The following is a 19509-nucleotide window of genomic DNA, read 5'->3' on the forward strand; positions in this document are numbered from 1 at the left end:
GCCCTGCCCCGATGATTGTAGAAGTTACCATTACAGATCGAGGAACATTATGAAGCAGGAAGGACTGATGAACAGATGCTCCAATCATTGGAGAAGTTCACCAGTTGGAACTTGCTGTTTTACTACCATAAATTTATCAGTTTCCATAAAATTGTCAGATGTACTGTAGCAATGCTAGGGTATGCTATCAATGTCAGACAGTTGCTGGTCCCATGTCTGGGACCAGCTCCTATGTCCAGAATGAACCCCCTGATGGTATGGGAAGCACACCATCAATGTCAGACAGTTGCTGGTCCATGTCTGGGACCAGCTCCTATGTCCAGAATGAACCCCCTGATGGTATGGGAAGCACACCATCAAAGCTTGTCCACTTTCCAATTACCGATAGGGGAGTTCTGAAGATTGTTGAGTGCTGGCTTGGCTATTTCCAACAGTCCTATAGTGATGGAGAGGTGGCTGTGCAAGTGCAGTGCGATCTCCATTCACCACTCTGGAACTTCAGAAAATAGCCAAGCACACTTGCCCGGTTATATTCAGAACTCCCATAGCAATGAATAGAGAGCAAGCCATGCAAGGGCCCTGTTCTGGCGATAGTGGGTCCCAGACTCAAGTTACATCTGTACATTAATTCTATTGTATATCACATTTTGTATACAGTATATCATATTTTGTATATAGTCACAATAGCCTCATTGATACCTTAAAAGTTATTATTATTGAAAAAGTTTCCAGACCTCCACATGGTGGAGATTGGGAAAATAAGTTGACACTCTGTGAGGCTTTTTGGATACGGACATTGAATACCCGATTCCCATTTGGGCCTCAACTATTGAAATTATTTGAACTATATATACTATGTTATTGTACAGTATTTGTATGGTTAACAAAGGAATTTCTCATCCAACACAGGTGTATTTGCAAATTGTATTTGATGGGTATTTAATGGGTATCTGATAATCCTATCATATGCTTTGAGTAAGAACCATTGCAACTAGGTTCGAAACATGTCAGCTATATGACCAGGGCTCTGTGTCATGTATTTTTTTAAAGGATTTTTCAATAAATGATGTTTTTAGCATCACTCTCCTTGAGTGCCGGATATCCCATTTATATGACAAGCTTTTAGTTTTAGACCCTGTGAACACTGATGTCAACATGACTTCTGTTGAGTGGAAGCCAAGCCAATTTTCTAGATGTGTCATATGATGTATCTGAATGGTGTGGAGGAACCACATGGATTTGTAATGTCCACATTCATCAGTCTTACTCTTAAGAGATGGAGGGACGTGATTAACCTATGCAAATATATAAATGGGCCAGTACAAAAAATGTGGTGAAAAACTGTTCCATGTAAAATACCCTCAAAAGACAAGGGGGCACTGCCTCCGTCTGGAGAAAAAGAAGGTCAGTCTCCAGAAGCATCAAAGCTACTTTACTGTAAGAACTGTAAGGCTGGTTTCACACGGGCGTTGCGGGAAAAGGTGCGGGTGCGTTGCGGGAACATGCACTGATTTTTCCGCGCGAGTGCAAAACATTGTAATGCGTTTTGCACACGCGTGAGAAAAATCGGCATGTTTGGTACCCAAACCCGAACTTCTTCACAGAAGTTCGGGCTTGGGATCGGTGTTCTGTAGATTGTATTATTTTCCCTTATAACATGGTTATAAGGGAAAATAATAGCATTCTGAATACAGAATGCAGAGTATAATAGTGCTGGAGGGGTTAAAAATAAATAAAATCAAGTAGACTAAGACTCTCCTTAGTCCACTTGATCGCACAGCCCGGCTTCTCTTCTGTCTTCTTATTTGCTGTGTGCAGGAAAAAGGACCTGTGGTGACGTCACTCCGGTCATCACATGGTCCGTCACATGATCTTTTACCATGGTGATGGATCATGTGATGACTGGAGTTACATCACCACAGGTCCATTTTCCTGCACACAGCAAATAAGAAGATAGAAGAGATGCCGGCTGTGCGATCAAGTGGATTAAGGTGAGTTAATTATTATTTTTTTATTTATTAATCCCTCCAACGCTATTGTACTATGCATTCTGTATTCAGAATGCTATTATTTTCCCTTATAACCATGCTATAAGGGAAAATAATAATGATCGGGTCTCCATCCTGATCGTCTCCTAGCAACCGTGCATGAAAATCGCAACGCATCCGCACTTGCTTGCAGATGCTTGCGATTTTCATGCAACCCCATTCATTTCTATGGAGCCTGCGTTACGTGAAAAACGCACAAAGAGGAGCATGCTGCGATTTTCACGCAACACACAAGTGATGCGTGAAAATCACCGCTCATGTGCACAGCCCCATAGAAATGAATGGGTCCGGATTCAGTGCGGGTGCAATGCGTTCAACTCACGCATTGCACCCGCGCGGAATACTCGCCCGTGTGAAAGGGGCCTAAATCTGTGGTATAGACTACCTCTGGACATGGTCACCACCAGGACAATGGATATCTTTACAAAGGGTTTAGATTAATTCTTAAGAGTAAATGACATTAATGCTAATGAAAATGTGTAGAGTCTTACTTCCTTATGGGATTTGTGTCCCCACCTATCCCTTTTTTGAATTTGATGACTTATGTCTTTTTTCAACTGTATTAACTATACGTAACTACTGTATATATGTGTGAGAGAGAGAGAGAGAGAGAGAGAAAGAGGTAGCAAGATACTTTTTTACAGGCAATTAGGACACTGTGATGAAATAGATGTGGATCTGTTGTGTCACTTGAACCAATTTAACTTGGGGCTACTCATGAAGGCATTACTGAAGTGGTCCAAGAGGTCTTCACCCTTTAAGCCCTGCACAGGGATCTGGACTCTGCTGCATGGGAACCACTAGGCTGATACTTCTTGGCGTAGTTTCTGTTCCAGAGACTGCTGACCCATTGGAGTCAAGACACCCCAATGTAGAGCACCAAGGAATCAAACTAAATGTAGTCAGGGACAGGCTGAGATCAGGGCAGGCAAAGTATGTCAATCCGCTAAATAGTCCAAACTTAGGGTGATCAGCTCAGGGTTGGAACTAGAAATGAGCCGAATTTCACAAAGAAATTCGATTTATGATGATTTACTTCATCACAAAGAAAGAACTGGAAGAACTAAGTAAACCGGTTGGACCACTAACCCAGAGGTTAAGACCCTAATAATAGATGTATACCATTGGGGGATACGTGGCAATGTAATGTTTATTCTGCCACTATGTCCCAAAGATTCCAATTGAGAGTCGGCGTGCAAACTAGAGGTGTACGGCTTAGGCAGGCTTTAAGCTTATGTATAATCAGCTCCTGAGGAAGAGCACTACACTGTGTACAGAAACGCCCTCGAGCCTTAGTTGATCTATACTCTGGCTGGGGGTGCTGATGTTTGGCTGGGTATGAGCCACATCAGCTGTTCCTCTCACTGGCCCGAGCGCGGCACCATAGTCAGTGTCCTCAGTGGATGGCAGCAGTGCACGGCCATCCCGTTTGAGAATTCTGTATCCAGCAATAACTTGCTTTGCGGTGAAGGCATTCTGTGCTGAGTATTTTGTTCCAGCCCAGAGGTTTTACCCTAATTAGAATATTTGGGACATAGTGGCAGAATATACTTTACATTGCCATGTATCCCCCAATGTTATACATCTATTATAAGGGTCTTATCCTCTGGGTTAGCGGTCCAACCAGTTTACTTAGTTCTTCCATTGGGCATTTAGGTTATATTGGCTATACACACATTATAGACTACATACCACTCAATGTGGGTTGGACCTCTGAAAATTGGGTCTGGATATCTTATAGTGTCCACATACTGATTGGTATTGTATGCTACACCAGCGCCATACCAAGGTAATCCTAGTGGACCTCCCTAATTAGCTATCCGACCCTAGTTAGCCCATGATATTCTATGGTTTTAGGTCATACACCTGTGTTTTGCTATCTTATCTTTATTATCATCAATAAACTTTTTTTGTTCTATTTTTAACGTCCCTCACTACATTTGCTTTTGTGCACGCTCATTCCCATTAAGAGTCAGAGAGACCACATGCACTCTCTTCTCAGCTTGCATGGGAGTACAGCAATTCTCTAGGGGCTAGGACCACCATCCAGGAACAGAGGGATGCTGATGGGACTGGGCCACTGGAGCAATGGAGTTGGTAAGCAAGTTGGTGGCCATGCCCACCAGCAGGTGGTGGGCACGGACTGTTGCCACAGCTTTCGACTTGGATTAAATTTATTCACACCAGAATCAAATCAGTCAGTCGAATCGACCAGAATTGGACAGAAATTTACATTTAAGAAATTCAGTCATCTCTATTGTATGTGTATTTAGAAGTATCCAATCTGGTGCAAATTAAAAGTGGAGTAGTGCCCTTGGCCACCAATCATTTTGCCAAAAGGATTCTGGAAAATGAGAGGTAGGAGTGGATTGGTTGCCATGGACAGTTATTCCACTTTTTCTTTCTCCCCTATTGATGGACCCAATAAATAACTTCCTCAAATGCCCTAAATGTTCTTCTCTTGTAAGACAATGTCCATGTTGTCATCATGTGCTGTTTGTGCCTCCACCGTGTCTGACTTGTAGATATCATTTTGGCTAATGTCCACTCTTACAGTTGTGACCGAAATTCTGGCAGACACAAGCATGTTAAGGAAAATGGCGGATTCAAAACAAGCTAAGAAAGCCCTTGGCAAAGGGGCTAAAAGCCCAGTGAAGGGTATTAAAGAGTAAGTGAATATTAAAGTTTTTGAATGTGAAGCTTATTTCATCTGCATGTGTATGTAGGTTAGTGACTAGGGATGAGCAAACTCAAACTTTACAGGTTCGGGTACGGTGTTCGGGTTGTATAGGAATTCTGTTATAACTGAAAATAATGGAATTCTTAGATGGAATGCAAAATGGAAGCCTTTAAGAGGCATTCCGTTTTGAACCGTCATAATAGAAGTCTATGGCCAAGTATAACGTATCCGTCTGGTTTCCGTTATGCTTGGCCATAGACTTCTATTATGATGGATCAAATCGGAATGCCTCTTAAAGGCTTTCATTTTGCATTCCATCTAAGAATTCCATTATTTTCAGTTATAACAGAATCCGTACACAACCTGAATATCGAACCGGAACCTGTTTGGGTTCGCTCATCCCTATTAGCGACCAATGGATTTAGTAAAGAGGTCCTGATACTTCTGACATGCCAGTTTTAGTAAAAAAAAATTGTATTCTCCATAAAATAACAATTCTGGTGCATCTTCTTTAATTCCTTTGTTATTCCTCCAGGAAATCTATGGAAAAATTGATAGCTGGACGTGGCCAGTTGTAGGAATGTCCCTGCATGCCCTGACACTGTCCAGTCAGTGCTGCCAGTGCCACATTGTGTAGGGACACACAAGGTTAATGTACACTATTTATACATTTCTAGGACTTTCTAGTACTTAGAAAAATTACCCAGAATTAAAATTTTAAGAGGAATAAACGCATTTACTAAATTAGGCAAACCAGAATTATTATCTTTTTCTTTTTAGCACAGCTGCTGTTTTGGTGCAGTTGTTTTTTGGCTCATGTCCTGTATGGCAGCTCAGCTCTATTTAACTGAATTGGGCTGAGCTGCAATACCAGACACAACCTATAGAAAAAAGTGACATTGTTTCGACAAAATAGGCAGACCTAACTTTTTGAATATCAGGCAGCCTTCTTTAGTGTCTGCAAAATCTACAACTAGGAGTACCTGCAATTCTTTTTTAGTTTTCCTGTGTTCTTATATACCCTGTACATCAGCAGATAAGGTATGTTTGGCATTGGTTGGTACTAGAAATGGGGTTAACCACTCTATTCCTCCCCTCTTGGTAAAAGTGGGCTGGTCCGATTTATTTGTCAGGAAGGGGATTTCTAGCTATAATAGGGAAGAGAGACATCCAAGTGCTCCTGTTTCAATGGTCTTAGGGGAACAGCATTCGATGCGCTGATCTGTGAGACCACTGCTCCATAGAGACTGCAAGAATACTAAAACTCCAGATATCTTCAAAGCTACAGCATTTACAGTCAGCAGAGTAACCACCAACCATAGCTATACAGACCCTGATGCAGGTGAGGGACTACGGCTCAGACACCCATCACCTAGATCACATCCAAACCTGGTCAACTCATAAAAGTCTGTATTTGCACCCAGTGGACACCTACAGACGCAAGTACCAGCTTACAGCTTGAATCTCAGGAGAGAAACGTCAGCAATATAGCATACCAAAGGTGTCATTATCTGCCACTTGGCCAGCCACAATACCTCATCATCTGGAAAAAAAAATGCTGGATGTACTACAACTTCTGTTTTGCAGAGACTTCTAATCTTCTACTTCTGACCACCTTTTTACTGCACCAATCCCCAGGGAGTAACGGCCTGAGGGAGTACACCAGGATACATCATCTCATCAGGGCCACTACCACTCCCATCCTCTGCACAGGCTCCTCAGTTGCTCTCTGCATATACTTATATACTACCTATCAATTACACCAAGGATGCATACATTAACCCCTTCATGACCGGGTGATTTTCCATTTTTTTTACTTTTGCTTTTTACTCCCAGCTTTCCAAAAACCATAATGTTTTTATTTTTCCATTAACAGAGCTGTATTATGGCTTGTTTTTTGACACCATTTATGGTTGCATACAATGTAGTGGGAAGCAGGGAAATTCTAAATGAGATAAAATTATTTTAAAAAAAACACAATTCTGCCACAGTATTACAGGTTTTGTTTTTACAGTGTTTCCTATGCGGTAACACTGACCTGTTACTTCCATTCTCTGGGTCAGCATGATTACAACAATACCTTCTTGCGTTTTAATACTGACAAAAAATAAATAAATAAAAACTGGAAAAAAATAATTCTTTGCATCGCCGTATTCTGACCCCCATAACTTTTTATTTTTATATACGGAGCTGTGTGAGGGCTCATATTTTGCAGGGCGATTGATAGATACCATGTAAGGCCCCAAAAACGATGAATTGGCCTCTTTTAACATCCCAGATGCCGTCACATTTAACCATCGCACCTGAGGGGTTTCAATGTATGTGATTGATCTTATTATCGATCTCATACATATAAAAAAAGCAGGCCCCTAGCGGCCTCAGATGTAAATTTACATGGGGCGGTGGAGAAGGGCTTACTTATATAAACAAAAGTGTAGATTAAAAATCATATATGAGGGTATTAATACCCCAATTGATCCCTAAATATCATAACAAGTCATAAATAATAGGTGTTTTCTATAACAAATCAAAACATTATAATTATTCTTATCAGTGTGGAAACATCAAAAAGACAAAATAGTGGGGAGTGATATACAGTCATGTGAAAAAATTAGGACACCTTTTGAAAGCATGTGGTTTTTTGTAACATTTTTAATAAAAGGTTATTTCATCTCCGTTTCAACAATACAGAGAGATTAAAGTAATCCAACTAAACAAAGAAAACTGAAGAAAAGTCTTTTCAAGATCTTCTGTAAATGTCATTCTACAAAAATGCCTATTCTAACTGAGGAAAAAGATAGGACACCCTTGCCCCTAATAGCGAGTGTTACCTCCTTTGGCTGAAATAACTGCAGTGAGACGGTTCTTGTAGCCATCTACCAGTCTTCGACATCGGTCTGAGGAAATTTTACCCCACTCCTCAATGCTGAACTTTTTCAGCTGTGAGATGTTTGAGGGGTTTCTTGCACGTACAGCCCTTTTCAAGTCACCCCACAGCATCTCAATGGGATTCAAATCTGGACTTTGACTTGGCCATTCCAGGACTCTCCATTTCTTCTTTTTCAGCCAATCTTTGGTTGATTTACTAGTATGTTTTGGGTCATTGTCATGTTGCATGGTCCAGTTCCGCTTCAGCTTTAATTTTCTAACTGATGGTCTCACATGTTCTTCAAGCACCTTCTGATACACAGTAGAATTCATCGTGGATTCTATGATGGTGAGCTGACCAGGTCCTGCTGCAGCAAAGCAGCCCCAAACCATGACACTTCCACCTCCATGCTTCACAGTTGGTATGAGGTTCTTTTCTTGGAATGCTGTGTTTGGTTTACGCCAAACATGTCCTCTGCTGTTGTGTCCAAATAATTCAATTTTGGACTCATCTGTCCAAAGAACATTATTCCAGAAGTCCTGGTCTTTGTCAACTTTATCTCTGGCAAATGTCAGTCTGGCCTCGATGTTTCTCTTGGAAAGCAAAGGTTTCCTCCTTGCACACCTCCCATGCAAGTTAAACTTGTACAGTCTCTTTCTGATTGTAGAGGCATGTACTTCTACATCAACAGTAGCCAGAGCCTGCTGTAGTTCTCGAGATGACACTTTAGGGTTTTTGGAGACCTCTTTTAGCATCTTGCGGTCTGCTCTTGGGGTGAACTTGCTGGGGCGACCAGTCCTGGGCATGTTGGCAGTTGTTTTGAAAGCCCTCCACTTGTAGACTATCTTCCGGACAGTGGAATGGCTGATTTCAAAATCTTTTGAGATCTTTTTAAATCCCTTCCCAGACTCATAGGCTGCTACAATCTTTTTTCTGAAGTCCTCTGACAGCTCTTTTGCTCTCACCATGGTGCTCACTCTCACTTCAACAGTCAGGAGCACACCAAACTAAATGTCTGAGGTTTAAATAGGGCAAGCCTCATTCAACATGCAGAGTAACGATCTACTAATTATGTGCACCTGGTGTGATATACCTGTGTGAGATCTGAGCCAATTTAAGAGGGAATACATGTGAGGGTGTCCTATCTTTTTCCTCAGTTAGAATAGGCATTTTTGTAGAATGACATTTACAGAAGATCTTGAAAAGACTTTTCTTCAGTTTTCTTTGTTTAGTCGGATTACTTTAATCTCTCTGTATTGTTGAAACGGAGATGAAATAACCTTTTATTAAAAATGTTACAAAAAACCACATGCTTTCAAAGGGTGTCCTAATTTTTTCACATGACTGTATGTACAGAACTGTATAGATTGTGGGCTCTTGCGAGCAGGGCCCACATTCCTCTTGTGTTTATTGCTGACTTATTTGCTGCTGTGTAACGTATCATTTTCCTTGTATATGAACCTTCCGATTGTAAAACACTGCGGAATAAGTTGGCGCTATATACATAAAGATTCTTATTATATAATCATATAGATAAAGCATAACATTTTATTAAATATATGTTTTTATATATCTAAAGCCATGATCAGTAGTAATCCATAAGTGAATAGTATTCTTCAGAAAAGTCCATATTCCTTGTCCTTGGATGGTTTAACAGTAGACGTACAGTACACCCAGGTCCTTCTTATGTATGCATAGCTGGTTAGGAAGTTGAAAATAGCTACTTATGATTTACTTACAGCATAAAGGTGGAAAAGCTTGAATTCTCCAAGATTTCACTGAACCTCCTCCCAGGCATTGGTATCCAGATGTTTGTAACAAACAAGATTGAAATCAGTGGAAAAAGGTAAGAGGAATATTGTTAACATCCTGTATGATCAGAACCAGTATTAGGTTGAAGGCTCACGCTCAATATCTACCACTGTGCACCTCAACACGTGTATGTAATATATGATGTACCATATAGCTTCTAAATAATACAGTCATATAGTGCAGTGTTCGACCAACTCCAGTCCTCAGGGCCCACCTATCGGTCATGATTTGGGAATATCCCACATAACTAATGCGTGTGGTAAGTCCTGATGCATTGACACTAATTCTATCACCTGCTGAATATTAAGGAAATCCTGAAAACATGTCCGCCAGGTGGTCCTGAGGACTGGAGTTGAGGAACACTTATATAGTGCACAGATGACCATAGCATACAGTGCCAAATAATTGTGCCGAAAGTGGCCAATTAAAAAGTGAAAGGTCTGATTGCTCTAGCCTTTTGGCGTCCTGCACATGACCGTATGGTTTTGCGGTCCGTTTTAAACGGATCAGTTTTTCCCATTTTTTGTTTTGTTTCCGTAGTGTTTCCATTTTCCGTTCCATTTTTCAGTTTGTGATCCGTTTTTGCGAATCGCTCATCTCTAATGATGATGCCTACTCAGGGGTGGACTGGGAACTTATCCCATGAATAATGTAAAAGATAAAAATCAAACATCATATAGTACTGTATATATTTTTTGCATACGTTAAACATATGACAAAAACATGATTTGAACCCAGCCTTATTTTACTGTTGTAATTCCATTATCAGGTCTTGACCTTATAATATGTTCAGGTATTAGGCTACTTTCACATCTAGGTTTTTGCTGTCCGGTTTTGAGATCCGGCTGTCCGGTTTTGAGATCCATGGGATCTCGAAACCACAGCAAAACTCTTCAGTTATAATAATACAACCGCCTGCATCTCTTCTGAATGGATCCGGTTGTATTATATTGCAAATGAAGAAACCGGATCCGGCACTAAATCCATTGTAAGTCAATGGGCGCTGGATTCGGCACCATTGACTTACATGCTTTTGTTGCCGGCTTCTTCAGTGTCCCATGCCGCACACATAAATGTTGCTTGCAGCGGTTTTTTATGCGTTATGGGAGCGCAACAAACCGTATCGGAATGCATTCTAGTGCACTATGTTGGCAATGAATGGGGACAAAACTGAAGCGTTGTGCTGCGATTCTGAGAGCCTGTAACTAGAGTGGAGCGAACACCTGGATGTTCGGGTTCGAGAAGTTCGGCCGAACATCCCGGAAATGTTCGGGTTCGGGATCCGAACCCGATCCGAACTTCGTCCCGAACCCGAACCCCATTGAAGTCAATGGGGACCCGAACTTTTCGGCACTAAAAAGGCTGTAAAACAGCCCAGGAAAGAGCTAGAGGGCTGCAAAAGGCAGCAACATGTAGGTAAATCCCCTGCAAACAAATGTGGATAGGGAAATGAATTAAAATAAAAATTAAATAAATAAAAATTAACCAAAATCAATTGGAGAGAGGTCCCATAGCAGAGAATGAGGCTTCACGTCAGCCACCACTGCAACAGTCCATTGGCATATATTTAGGCCCAGCACCCAGGCAGAGGAGGGAGGTCTCGTAACAGAGAATCTGTCTTCATGTCAGCAGAGAATCAGTCTGCATGTCATAGCAGAGAATGAGGCTTCACGTCAGCCACCACTGCAACAGTCCATTGGCATATATTTAGGCCCAGCACACACACAGGCAGAGGAGAGAGGTCCCGTAACAGAGAATCTGTCTTCATGTCAGCAGAGAATTAGTCTGCATGTCATAGCAGAGAATGAGGCTTCACGTCAGCCACCACTGCAACAGTCCATTGGCATATATTTAGGCCCAGCACCCAGGCAGAGGAGGGAGGTCCCGTAACAGAGAATCTGTCTTCATGTCAGCAGAGAATCAGTCTGCATGTCATAGCAGAGAATGAGGCTTCACGTCACCCACCACTGCAACAGTCCATTGGCATATATTTAGGCCTAGCACACAGGCAGAGCAGAGAGGTCCCGTAACAGACGATCTGGCTTCATGTCAGCAGAGAATCAGTCTGCATGTCATAGCAGAGAATGAGGCTTCACGTCAGCCACCACTGCAACAGTCCATTGGCATATATTTAGGCCCAGCACACACAGGCAGAGGAGAGAGGTCCCGTAACAGAGAATCTGTCTTCATGTCAGCAGAGAATCAGTCTGCATGTCATAGCAGAGAATGAGGCTTCACGTCACCCACCACTGCAACAGTCCATTGGCATATATTTAGGCCTAGCACACAGGCAGAGCAGAGAGGTCCCGTAACAGACGAATCTGGCTTCATGTCAGCAGAGAATCAGTCTGCATGTCATAGCAGAGAATGAGGCTTCACGTCACCCACCACTGCAACAGTCCATTGGCATATATTTAGGCCCAGCACACACAGGCAGAGGAGAGAGGTCCCGTAACAGAGAATCTGTCTTCATGTCAGCAGAGAATTAGTCTGCATGTCATAGCAGAGAATGAGGCTTCACGTCAGCCACCACTGCAACAGTCCATTGGCATATATTTAGGCCCAGCACCCAGGCAGAGGAGGGAGGTCCCGTAACAGAGAATCTGTCTTCATGTCAGCAGAGAATCAGTCTGCATGTCATAGCAGAGAATGAGGCTTCACGTCAGCCACCACTGCAACAGTCCATTGGCATATATTTAGGCCTAGCACACAGGCAGAGGAGAGGTTCATTCAACTTTGGGTAGCCTCGCAATATAATGGTAAAATGAAAATAAAAATAGGATTGAATGAGGAAGTGCCCTGGAGTCCAATAATATATGGTTATGGGGAGGTAGTTAATGTCTAATCTGGACAAGGGACGGACAGGTCCTGTGGGATCCATGCCTGGTTCATTTTTATGAACGTCAGCTTGTCCACATTGGCTGTAGACAGGCGGCTGCGTTTGTCTGTAATGACGCCCCCTGCCGTGCTGAATACACGTTCAGACAAAACGCTGGCTGCCGGGCAGGCCAGCACCTCCAAGGCATAAAAGGCTAGCTCTGGCCACGTGGACAATTTAGAGACCCAGAAGTTGAATGGGGCCGAACCATCAGTCAGTACGTGGAGGGGTGTGCACACGTACTGTTCCACCATGTTAGTGAAATGTTGCCTCCTGCTAACACGTTGCGTATCAGGTGGTGGTGCAGTTAGCTGTGGCGTGTTGACAAAAGTTTTCCACATCTCTGCCATGCTAACCCTGCCCTCAGAGGAGCTGGCCGTGACACAGCTGCCTTGGCGACCTCTTGCTCCTCCTCTGCCTTGGCCTTGGGCTTCCACTTGTTCCCCTGTGACATTTGGGAATGCTCTCAGTAGCGCGTCTACCAACGTGCGCTTGTACTCGCGCATCTTCCTATCACGCTCCAGTGCAGGAAGTAAGGTGGGCACATTGTCTTTGTAGCGTGGATCCAGCAGGGTGGCAACCCAGTAGTCCGCACAGGTTAAAATGTGGGCAACTCTGCTGTCGTTGCGCAGGCACTGCAGCATGTAGTCGCTCATGTGTGCCAGGCTGCCCAGGGGTAAGGACAAGCTGTCCTCTGTGGGAGGCGTATCGTCATCGTCCTGCCTTTCCCCCCAGCCACGCACCAGTGATGGACCCGAGCTGCGTTGGGTGCCACCCCGCTGTGACCATGCTTCATCCTCATCCTCCTCCACCTCCTCCTCATCCTCGTCCTCCTCGTCCTCCAGTAGTGGGCCCTGGCTGGCCACATTTGTACCTGGCCTCTGCTGTTGCCAAAAACCTCCCTCTGAGTCACTTCGAAGAGACTGGCCTGAAAGTGCTAAAAATGACCCCTCTTCCTCCTCCTCCTCCTCCTCCTCCTGGGCCACCTCCTCTTCCATCATCGCCCTAAGTGTTTTCTCAAGGAGACATAGAAGTGGTATTGTAACGCTGATAACGGTGTCATCGCCACTGGCCATGTTGGTGGAGTACTCGAAACAGCGCAACAGGGCACACAGGTCTCGCATGGAGGCCCAGTCATTGGTGGTGAAGTGGTGCTGTTCTGTAGTGCGACTGACCCGTGCGTGCTGCAGCTGAAACTCCACTATGGCCTGCTGCTGCTCGCACAGTCTGTCCAGCATGTGCAAGGTGGAGTTCCACCTGGTGGGCACGTCGCATATGAGGCGGTGAGCGGGAAGGCCGAAGTTACGCTGTAGCGCAGACAGGCGAGCAGCAGCAGGATGTGAACGCCGGAAGCGCGAACAGACGGCCCGCACTTTATGCAGCAGCTCTGACATGTCGGGGTAGTTGTGAATGAACTTCTGCACCACCAAATTCAGCACATGCGCCAAGCAAGGGATGTGCGTCAAATTGGCTAGTCCCAGAGCTGCAACGAGATTTCGCCCATTATCACACACCACCAGGCCGGGCTTGAGGCTCACCGGCAGCAACCACTCGTCGGTCTGTTGTTCTATACCCCGCCACAACTCCTGTGCGGTGTGGGGCCTGTCCCCCAAACATATGAGTTTCAGAATGGCCTGCTGACGTTTACCCCGGGCTGTGCTGAAGTTGGTGGTGAAGGTGTGTGGCTGACTGGATGAGCAGGTGGAAGAAGAGGAGGAGGAAGCCGAGAAGGAGGAGGTGGCAACAGGAGGCAAAGAATGTTGCCCTGCGATCCTTGGCGGCGGAAGGACGTGCGCCAAACAGCTCTCCGCCTGGGGCCCAGCTGCCACTACATTTACCCAGTGTGCAGTTAGGGAGATATAGCGTCCCTGGCCGTGCTTACTGGTCCACGTATCTGTGGTTAGGTGGACCTTGCTACAGATGGCGTTGCGCAGTGCACACTTGATTTTATCGGATACTTGGTTGTGCAGGGAAGGCACGGCTCTCTTGGAGAAGTAGTGCCGGCTGGGAACAACATACTGTGGGACAGCAAGCGACATGAGCTGTTTGAAGCTGTCTGTGTCCACCAGCCTAAATGACAGCATTTCATAGGCCAGTAGTTTAGAAATGCTGGCATTCAGGGCCAGGGATCGAGGGTGGCTAGGTGGGAATTTACGCTTTCTATCAAATGTTTGTGAGATGGAGAGCTGAACGCTGGCGTGTGACATGGTTGAGACGCTTGGTGACGGAGGTGGTGGTGGTGGTGTTGGTGGTACATCCCCTGTTTGCTGGGCGGCAGGTGCCAACGTTCCTCCAGAGGCGGAGGAAGAGGCCGAGGCGGCAGCAGCAGAATAGGCCGAGGCGGCAGCAGCAGAAGAGGTAGCAGGGGGAGCCTGAGTGACTTCCTTGGTTTTAAGGTGTTTACTCCACTGCAGTTCATGCTTTGCATGCAGGTGCCTGGTCATGCAGGTTGTGCTCAGGTTCAGAACGTTAATGCCTCGCTTCAGGCTCTGATGGCACAGCGTGCAAACCACTCGGGTCTTGTCGTCAGCACATTGTTTGAAGAAGTGCCATGCCAGGGAACTCCTTGAAGCTGCCTTTGGGGTGCTCGGTCCCAGATGGCGGCGGTCAGTAGCAGGCGGAGTCTCTTGGCGGCGGGTGTTCTGCTTTTGCCCACTGCTCCCTCTTTTGCTACGCTGTTGGCTCGGTCTCACCACTGCCTCTTCCTCCGAACTGTGAAAGTCAGTGGCACGACCTTCATTCCATGTGGGGTCTAGGACCTCATCGTCCCCTGCATCGTCTTCCACCCAGTCTTGATCCCTGACCTCCTGTTCAGTCTGCACACTGCAGAAAGACGCAGCAGTTGGCACCTGTGTTTCGTCATCATCAGAGACATGCTGAGGTGGTATTCCCATGTCCTCATCATCAGGAAACATAAGTGGTTGTGCGTCAGTGCATTCTATGTCTTTCACCGCTGGGGAAGGGCTAGGTGGATGCCCTTGGGAAACCCTGCCAGCGGAGTCTTCAAACAGCATAAGAGACTGCTGCATAACTTGAGGCTGAGACAGTTTCCCTGGTATGCATGGGGGTGATGTGACAGACTGATGGGGTTGGTTTTCAGGCGCCATCTGTGCGCTTTCTGCAGAAGACTGGGTGGGAGATAATGTGAACGTGCTGGATCCACTGTCGGCCACCCAATTGACTAATGCCTGTACCTGCTCAGGCCTTACCATCCTTAGAACGGCATTGGGCCCCACCATATATCGCTGTAAATTCTGGCGGCTACTGGGACCTGAGGTAGTTGGTACACTAGGACGTGTGGATGTGGCAGAACGGCCACGTCCTCTCCCAGCACCAGAGGGTCCACTAACACCACCACGACCATGTCCACGTCCGCGTCCCTTACTAGATGTTTTTCTCATTGTTATGGTTCACCACAACAACAAATATATTATTTGGCCCAATGTATTGTATTCAAATTCAGCGGGATATAAATTTGAGGCCTAGTATTTAGGCGCTGGGTGACCGGTATGGATTTAGTGACAGAATTAGACTTGGAAATGCACAGAAGCGTGTGTGTGAAGTTATTCTGAATGACCCTATGTGCACCTTCAATATGATCTACCCTTTTAGGGATAGATTTCAAATAGCTCTGATATAGCAGAAACGACTAAATTATGAAATTGCTAAATTGGGAATTGTATTTCAACCCAGAACAAAAAATGTGCTTTGACGGACACTAAATAACTTTCCCAGCCACAACAGGACAGCGGTAACGAGAGATTTAGCGGGATATAAATTTGAGGCCTAGTATTTAGGCGCTGGGTGACAGGTATGGGTTTAGTGACAGAATTAGACTTGGAAATACACAGTAGCGGGTGTGTGTGAAGTTATTCTGAATGACCCAATGTGCACCTTGAATATTATATACCCTTTTAGGGATAGATTTCAAATAGCTCTGATATAGCAGAAACCACTAAATTATGAAATTGCTAAATTGGGAATTGTATTTCAACCCAGAACAAGAAATGTGCTTGAACGGACACTAAATAACTCGCCCAGCTACAGCACTAAGGACAGATTTAGCGGGATATAAATTTGAGGCCTAGTATTTAGGCGCTGGGTGACAGGTATGGGTTTAGTGACAGAATTAGACTTGGAAATACACAGTAGCGGGTGTGTGTGAAGTTATTCTGAATGACCCAATGTGCACCTTGAATATTATATACCCTTTTAGGGATAGATTTCAAATAGCTCTGATATAGCAGAAACCACTAAATTATGAAATTGCTAAATTGGGAATTGTATTTCAACCCAGAACAAGAAATGTGCTTGAACGGACACTAAATAACTCGCCCAGCTACAGCACTAGGGACAGATTTAGCGGGATATAAATTTGAGGCCTAGTATTTAGGCGCTGGGTGACAGGTATGGGTTTAGTGACAGAATTAGACTTGGAAATACACAGTAGCGGGTGTGTGTGAAGTTATTCTGAATGACCCAATGTGCACCTTGAATATTATATACCCTTTTAGGGATAGATTTCAAATAGCTCTGATATAGCAGAAACCACTAAATTATGAAATTGCTAAATTGGGAATTGTATTTCAACCCAGAACAAGAAATGTGCTTGAACGGACACTAAATAACTCGCCCAGCTACAGCACTAGGACAGATTTAGCGGGATATAAATTTGAGGCCTAGTATTTAGGCGCTGGGTGACAGGTATGGGTTTAGTGCCAGAATTAGACTTGGAAATACACAGTAGCGGGTGTGTGTGAAGTTATTCTGAATGACCCAATGTGCACCTTGAATATTATATACCCTTTTAGGGATAGATTTCAAATAGCTCTGATATAGCAGAAACCACTAAATTATGAAATTGCTAAATTGGGAATTGTATTTCAACCCAGAACAAGAAATGTGCTTGAACGGACACTAAATAACTCGCCCAGCTACAGCACTAAGGACAGATTTAGCGGGATATAAATTTGAGGCCTAGTATTTAGGCGCTGGGTGACAGGTATGGGTTTAGTGACAGAATTAGACTTGGAAATACACAGTAGCGGGTGTGTGTGAAGTTATTCTGAATGACCCAATGTGCACCTTGAATATTATATACCCTTTTAGGGATAGATTTCAAATAGCTCTGATATAGCAGAAACCACTAAATTATGAAATTGCTAAATTGGGAATTGTATTTCAACCCAGAACAAGAAATGTGCTTGAACGGACACTAAATAACTCGCCCAGCTACAGCACTAGGGACAGATTTAGCGGGATATAAATTTGAGGCCTAGTATTTAGGCGCTGGGTGACAGGTATGGGTTTAGTGACAGAATTAGACTTGGAAATACACAGTAGCGGGTGTGTGTGAAGTTATTCTGAATGACCCAATGTGCACCTTGAATATTATATACCCTTTTAGGGATAGATTTCAAATAGCTCTGATATAGCAGAAACCACTAAATTATGAAATTGCTAAATTGGGAATTGTATTTCAACCCAGAACAAGAAATGTGCTTGAACGGACACTAAATAACTCGCCCAGCTACAGCACTAGGGACAGATTTAGCTGGATATAAATTTGAGGCCTAGTATTTAGGCGCTGGGTGACAGGTATGGGTTTAGTGCCAGAATTAGACTTGGAAATACACAGTAGCGGGTGTGTGTGAAGTTATTCTGAATGACCCAATGTGCACCTTGAATATTATATACCCTTTTAGGGATAGATTTCAAATAGCTCTGATATAGCAGAAACCACTAAATTATGAAATTGCTAAATTGGGAATTGTATTTCAACCCAGAACAAGAAATGTGCTTGAACGGACACTAAATAACTCGCCCAGCTACAGCACTAAGGACAGATTTAGCGGGATATAAATTTGAGGCCTAGTATTTAGGCGCTGGGTGACCGGTATGGATTTAGTGACAGAATTAGACTGGGATATGGCCAAAAAATAAACAGACTATTGCTGGTTAAATGCACTTGGTGTGACAGCTTCACCCTGATGTAGGCTTTAGCCAAAAAACAACCACACCATTGAGGGTTAAATGCACTTGGTGACAGGCGCAGCTTGCCCCTGATTTAGTATATGGCCAAAAAATGAACAGACTATTGCTGGTTAAATGCACTTGGTGTGACAGCTTCACCCTGATGTAGGCTTTAGCCAAAAAACAACCACACCATTGAGGGTTAAATGCACTTGGTGACAGGCGCAGCTTGCCCCTGATTTTGTATATGGCCAAAAAATGAACAGACTATTGCTGGTTAAATGCACTTGGTGTGACAGCTTCACCCTGATGTAGGCTTTAGCCAAAAAACAACCACACCATTGAGGGTTAAATGCACTTGGTCGCAGCTTGTGCTGGCGCACCACAAGACACAAAATGGCCGCCGATCACCCCAGAAAAATGTGACTGACAAACGGTCTGGGCAGCCTAAAAACAGTGAGCAATTGAGGATCAGCAGCTCAATGATCCACAGCTGCAGATCGATCAGTTAATCAAGTCCTTTGGAGGAGTTAATCTGCCTAATCTCGCCCTACTGTCGCAGCCGCAACCTCTCCCTACGCTAATCAGAGCAGAGTGACGGGCGGCGCTATGTGACTCCAGCTTAAATAGAGGCTGGGTCACATGGTGCTCTGGCCAATCACAGCCATGCCAATAGTAGGCATGGCTGTGATGGCCTCTTGGGGCAAGTAGTATGACGCTTGTTGATTGGCTGCTTTGCAGCCTTTCAAAAAGCGCCAAGAAAGCGTCACAAAAGCGCGAAGAAAGCGACGAACACCGAACCCGAACCCGGACTTTTACGAAAATGTCCGGGTTCGGGTCCGTGTCACGGACACCCCAAAATTCGGTACGAACCCGAACTATACAGTTCGAGTTCGCTCATCCCTACCTGTAACCAATCTCTAAACTGGACAGCACAACACAGATGTGAAAGTAGCCTTAGCTAGTAACACAATGTGCCACCTGCTGTCTGAAAAGTTGTATTCTAATTTATCCAATTTAGATATAGTGTTCGAAAGAGTTAAAGGGGTTATCCCATGATCAATGATCCAGAGATCTCCCCAGTCATTGCTCTGCTAGAGTTATATCAAGCTGACAGCTCAAGGGGAGTGGTGGTTACGAATAGTCGGGCGGCACTGTGTGAAGGTATGGGTGCGCGGTTAGCGGACGTCACTCCGGATGCTTAAATGAAGGAAGAGACCAGCACTCCTTGGTACTGCAATTATATCGG

At 44.5% G+C, this 19509-nt stretch overlaps 1 protein-coding gene across 1 annotated transcript in view; it reads left to right on the top strand.

The window, feature by feature from the left end:
- Positions 1-19509, top strand: part of LOC122941976 (BPI fold-containing family B member 6-like) — a 44603-nt gene that overhangs the window by 714 nt on the left and 24380 nt on the right. Inside the window, exons 2-3 of the mRNA XM_044299471.1 lie at positions 4605-4716; positions 9339-9443. Coding sequence (XP_044155406.1) covers positions 4605-4716; positions 9339-9443 — 217 coding nt within the window. The remainder of the gene's footprint in view (positions 1-4604; positions 4717-9338; positions 9444-19509) is intronic.

The sequence above is a fragment of the Bufo gargarizans genome, chromosome 6 (assembly GCF_014858855.1).
Source record: "Bufo gargarizans isolate SCDJY-AF-19 chromosome 6, ASM1485885v1, whole genome shotgun sequence".
NCBI classification, from domain to species: domain Eukaryota; kingdom Metazoa; phylum Chordata; class Amphibia; order Anura; family Bufonidae; genus Bufo; species Bufo gargarizans.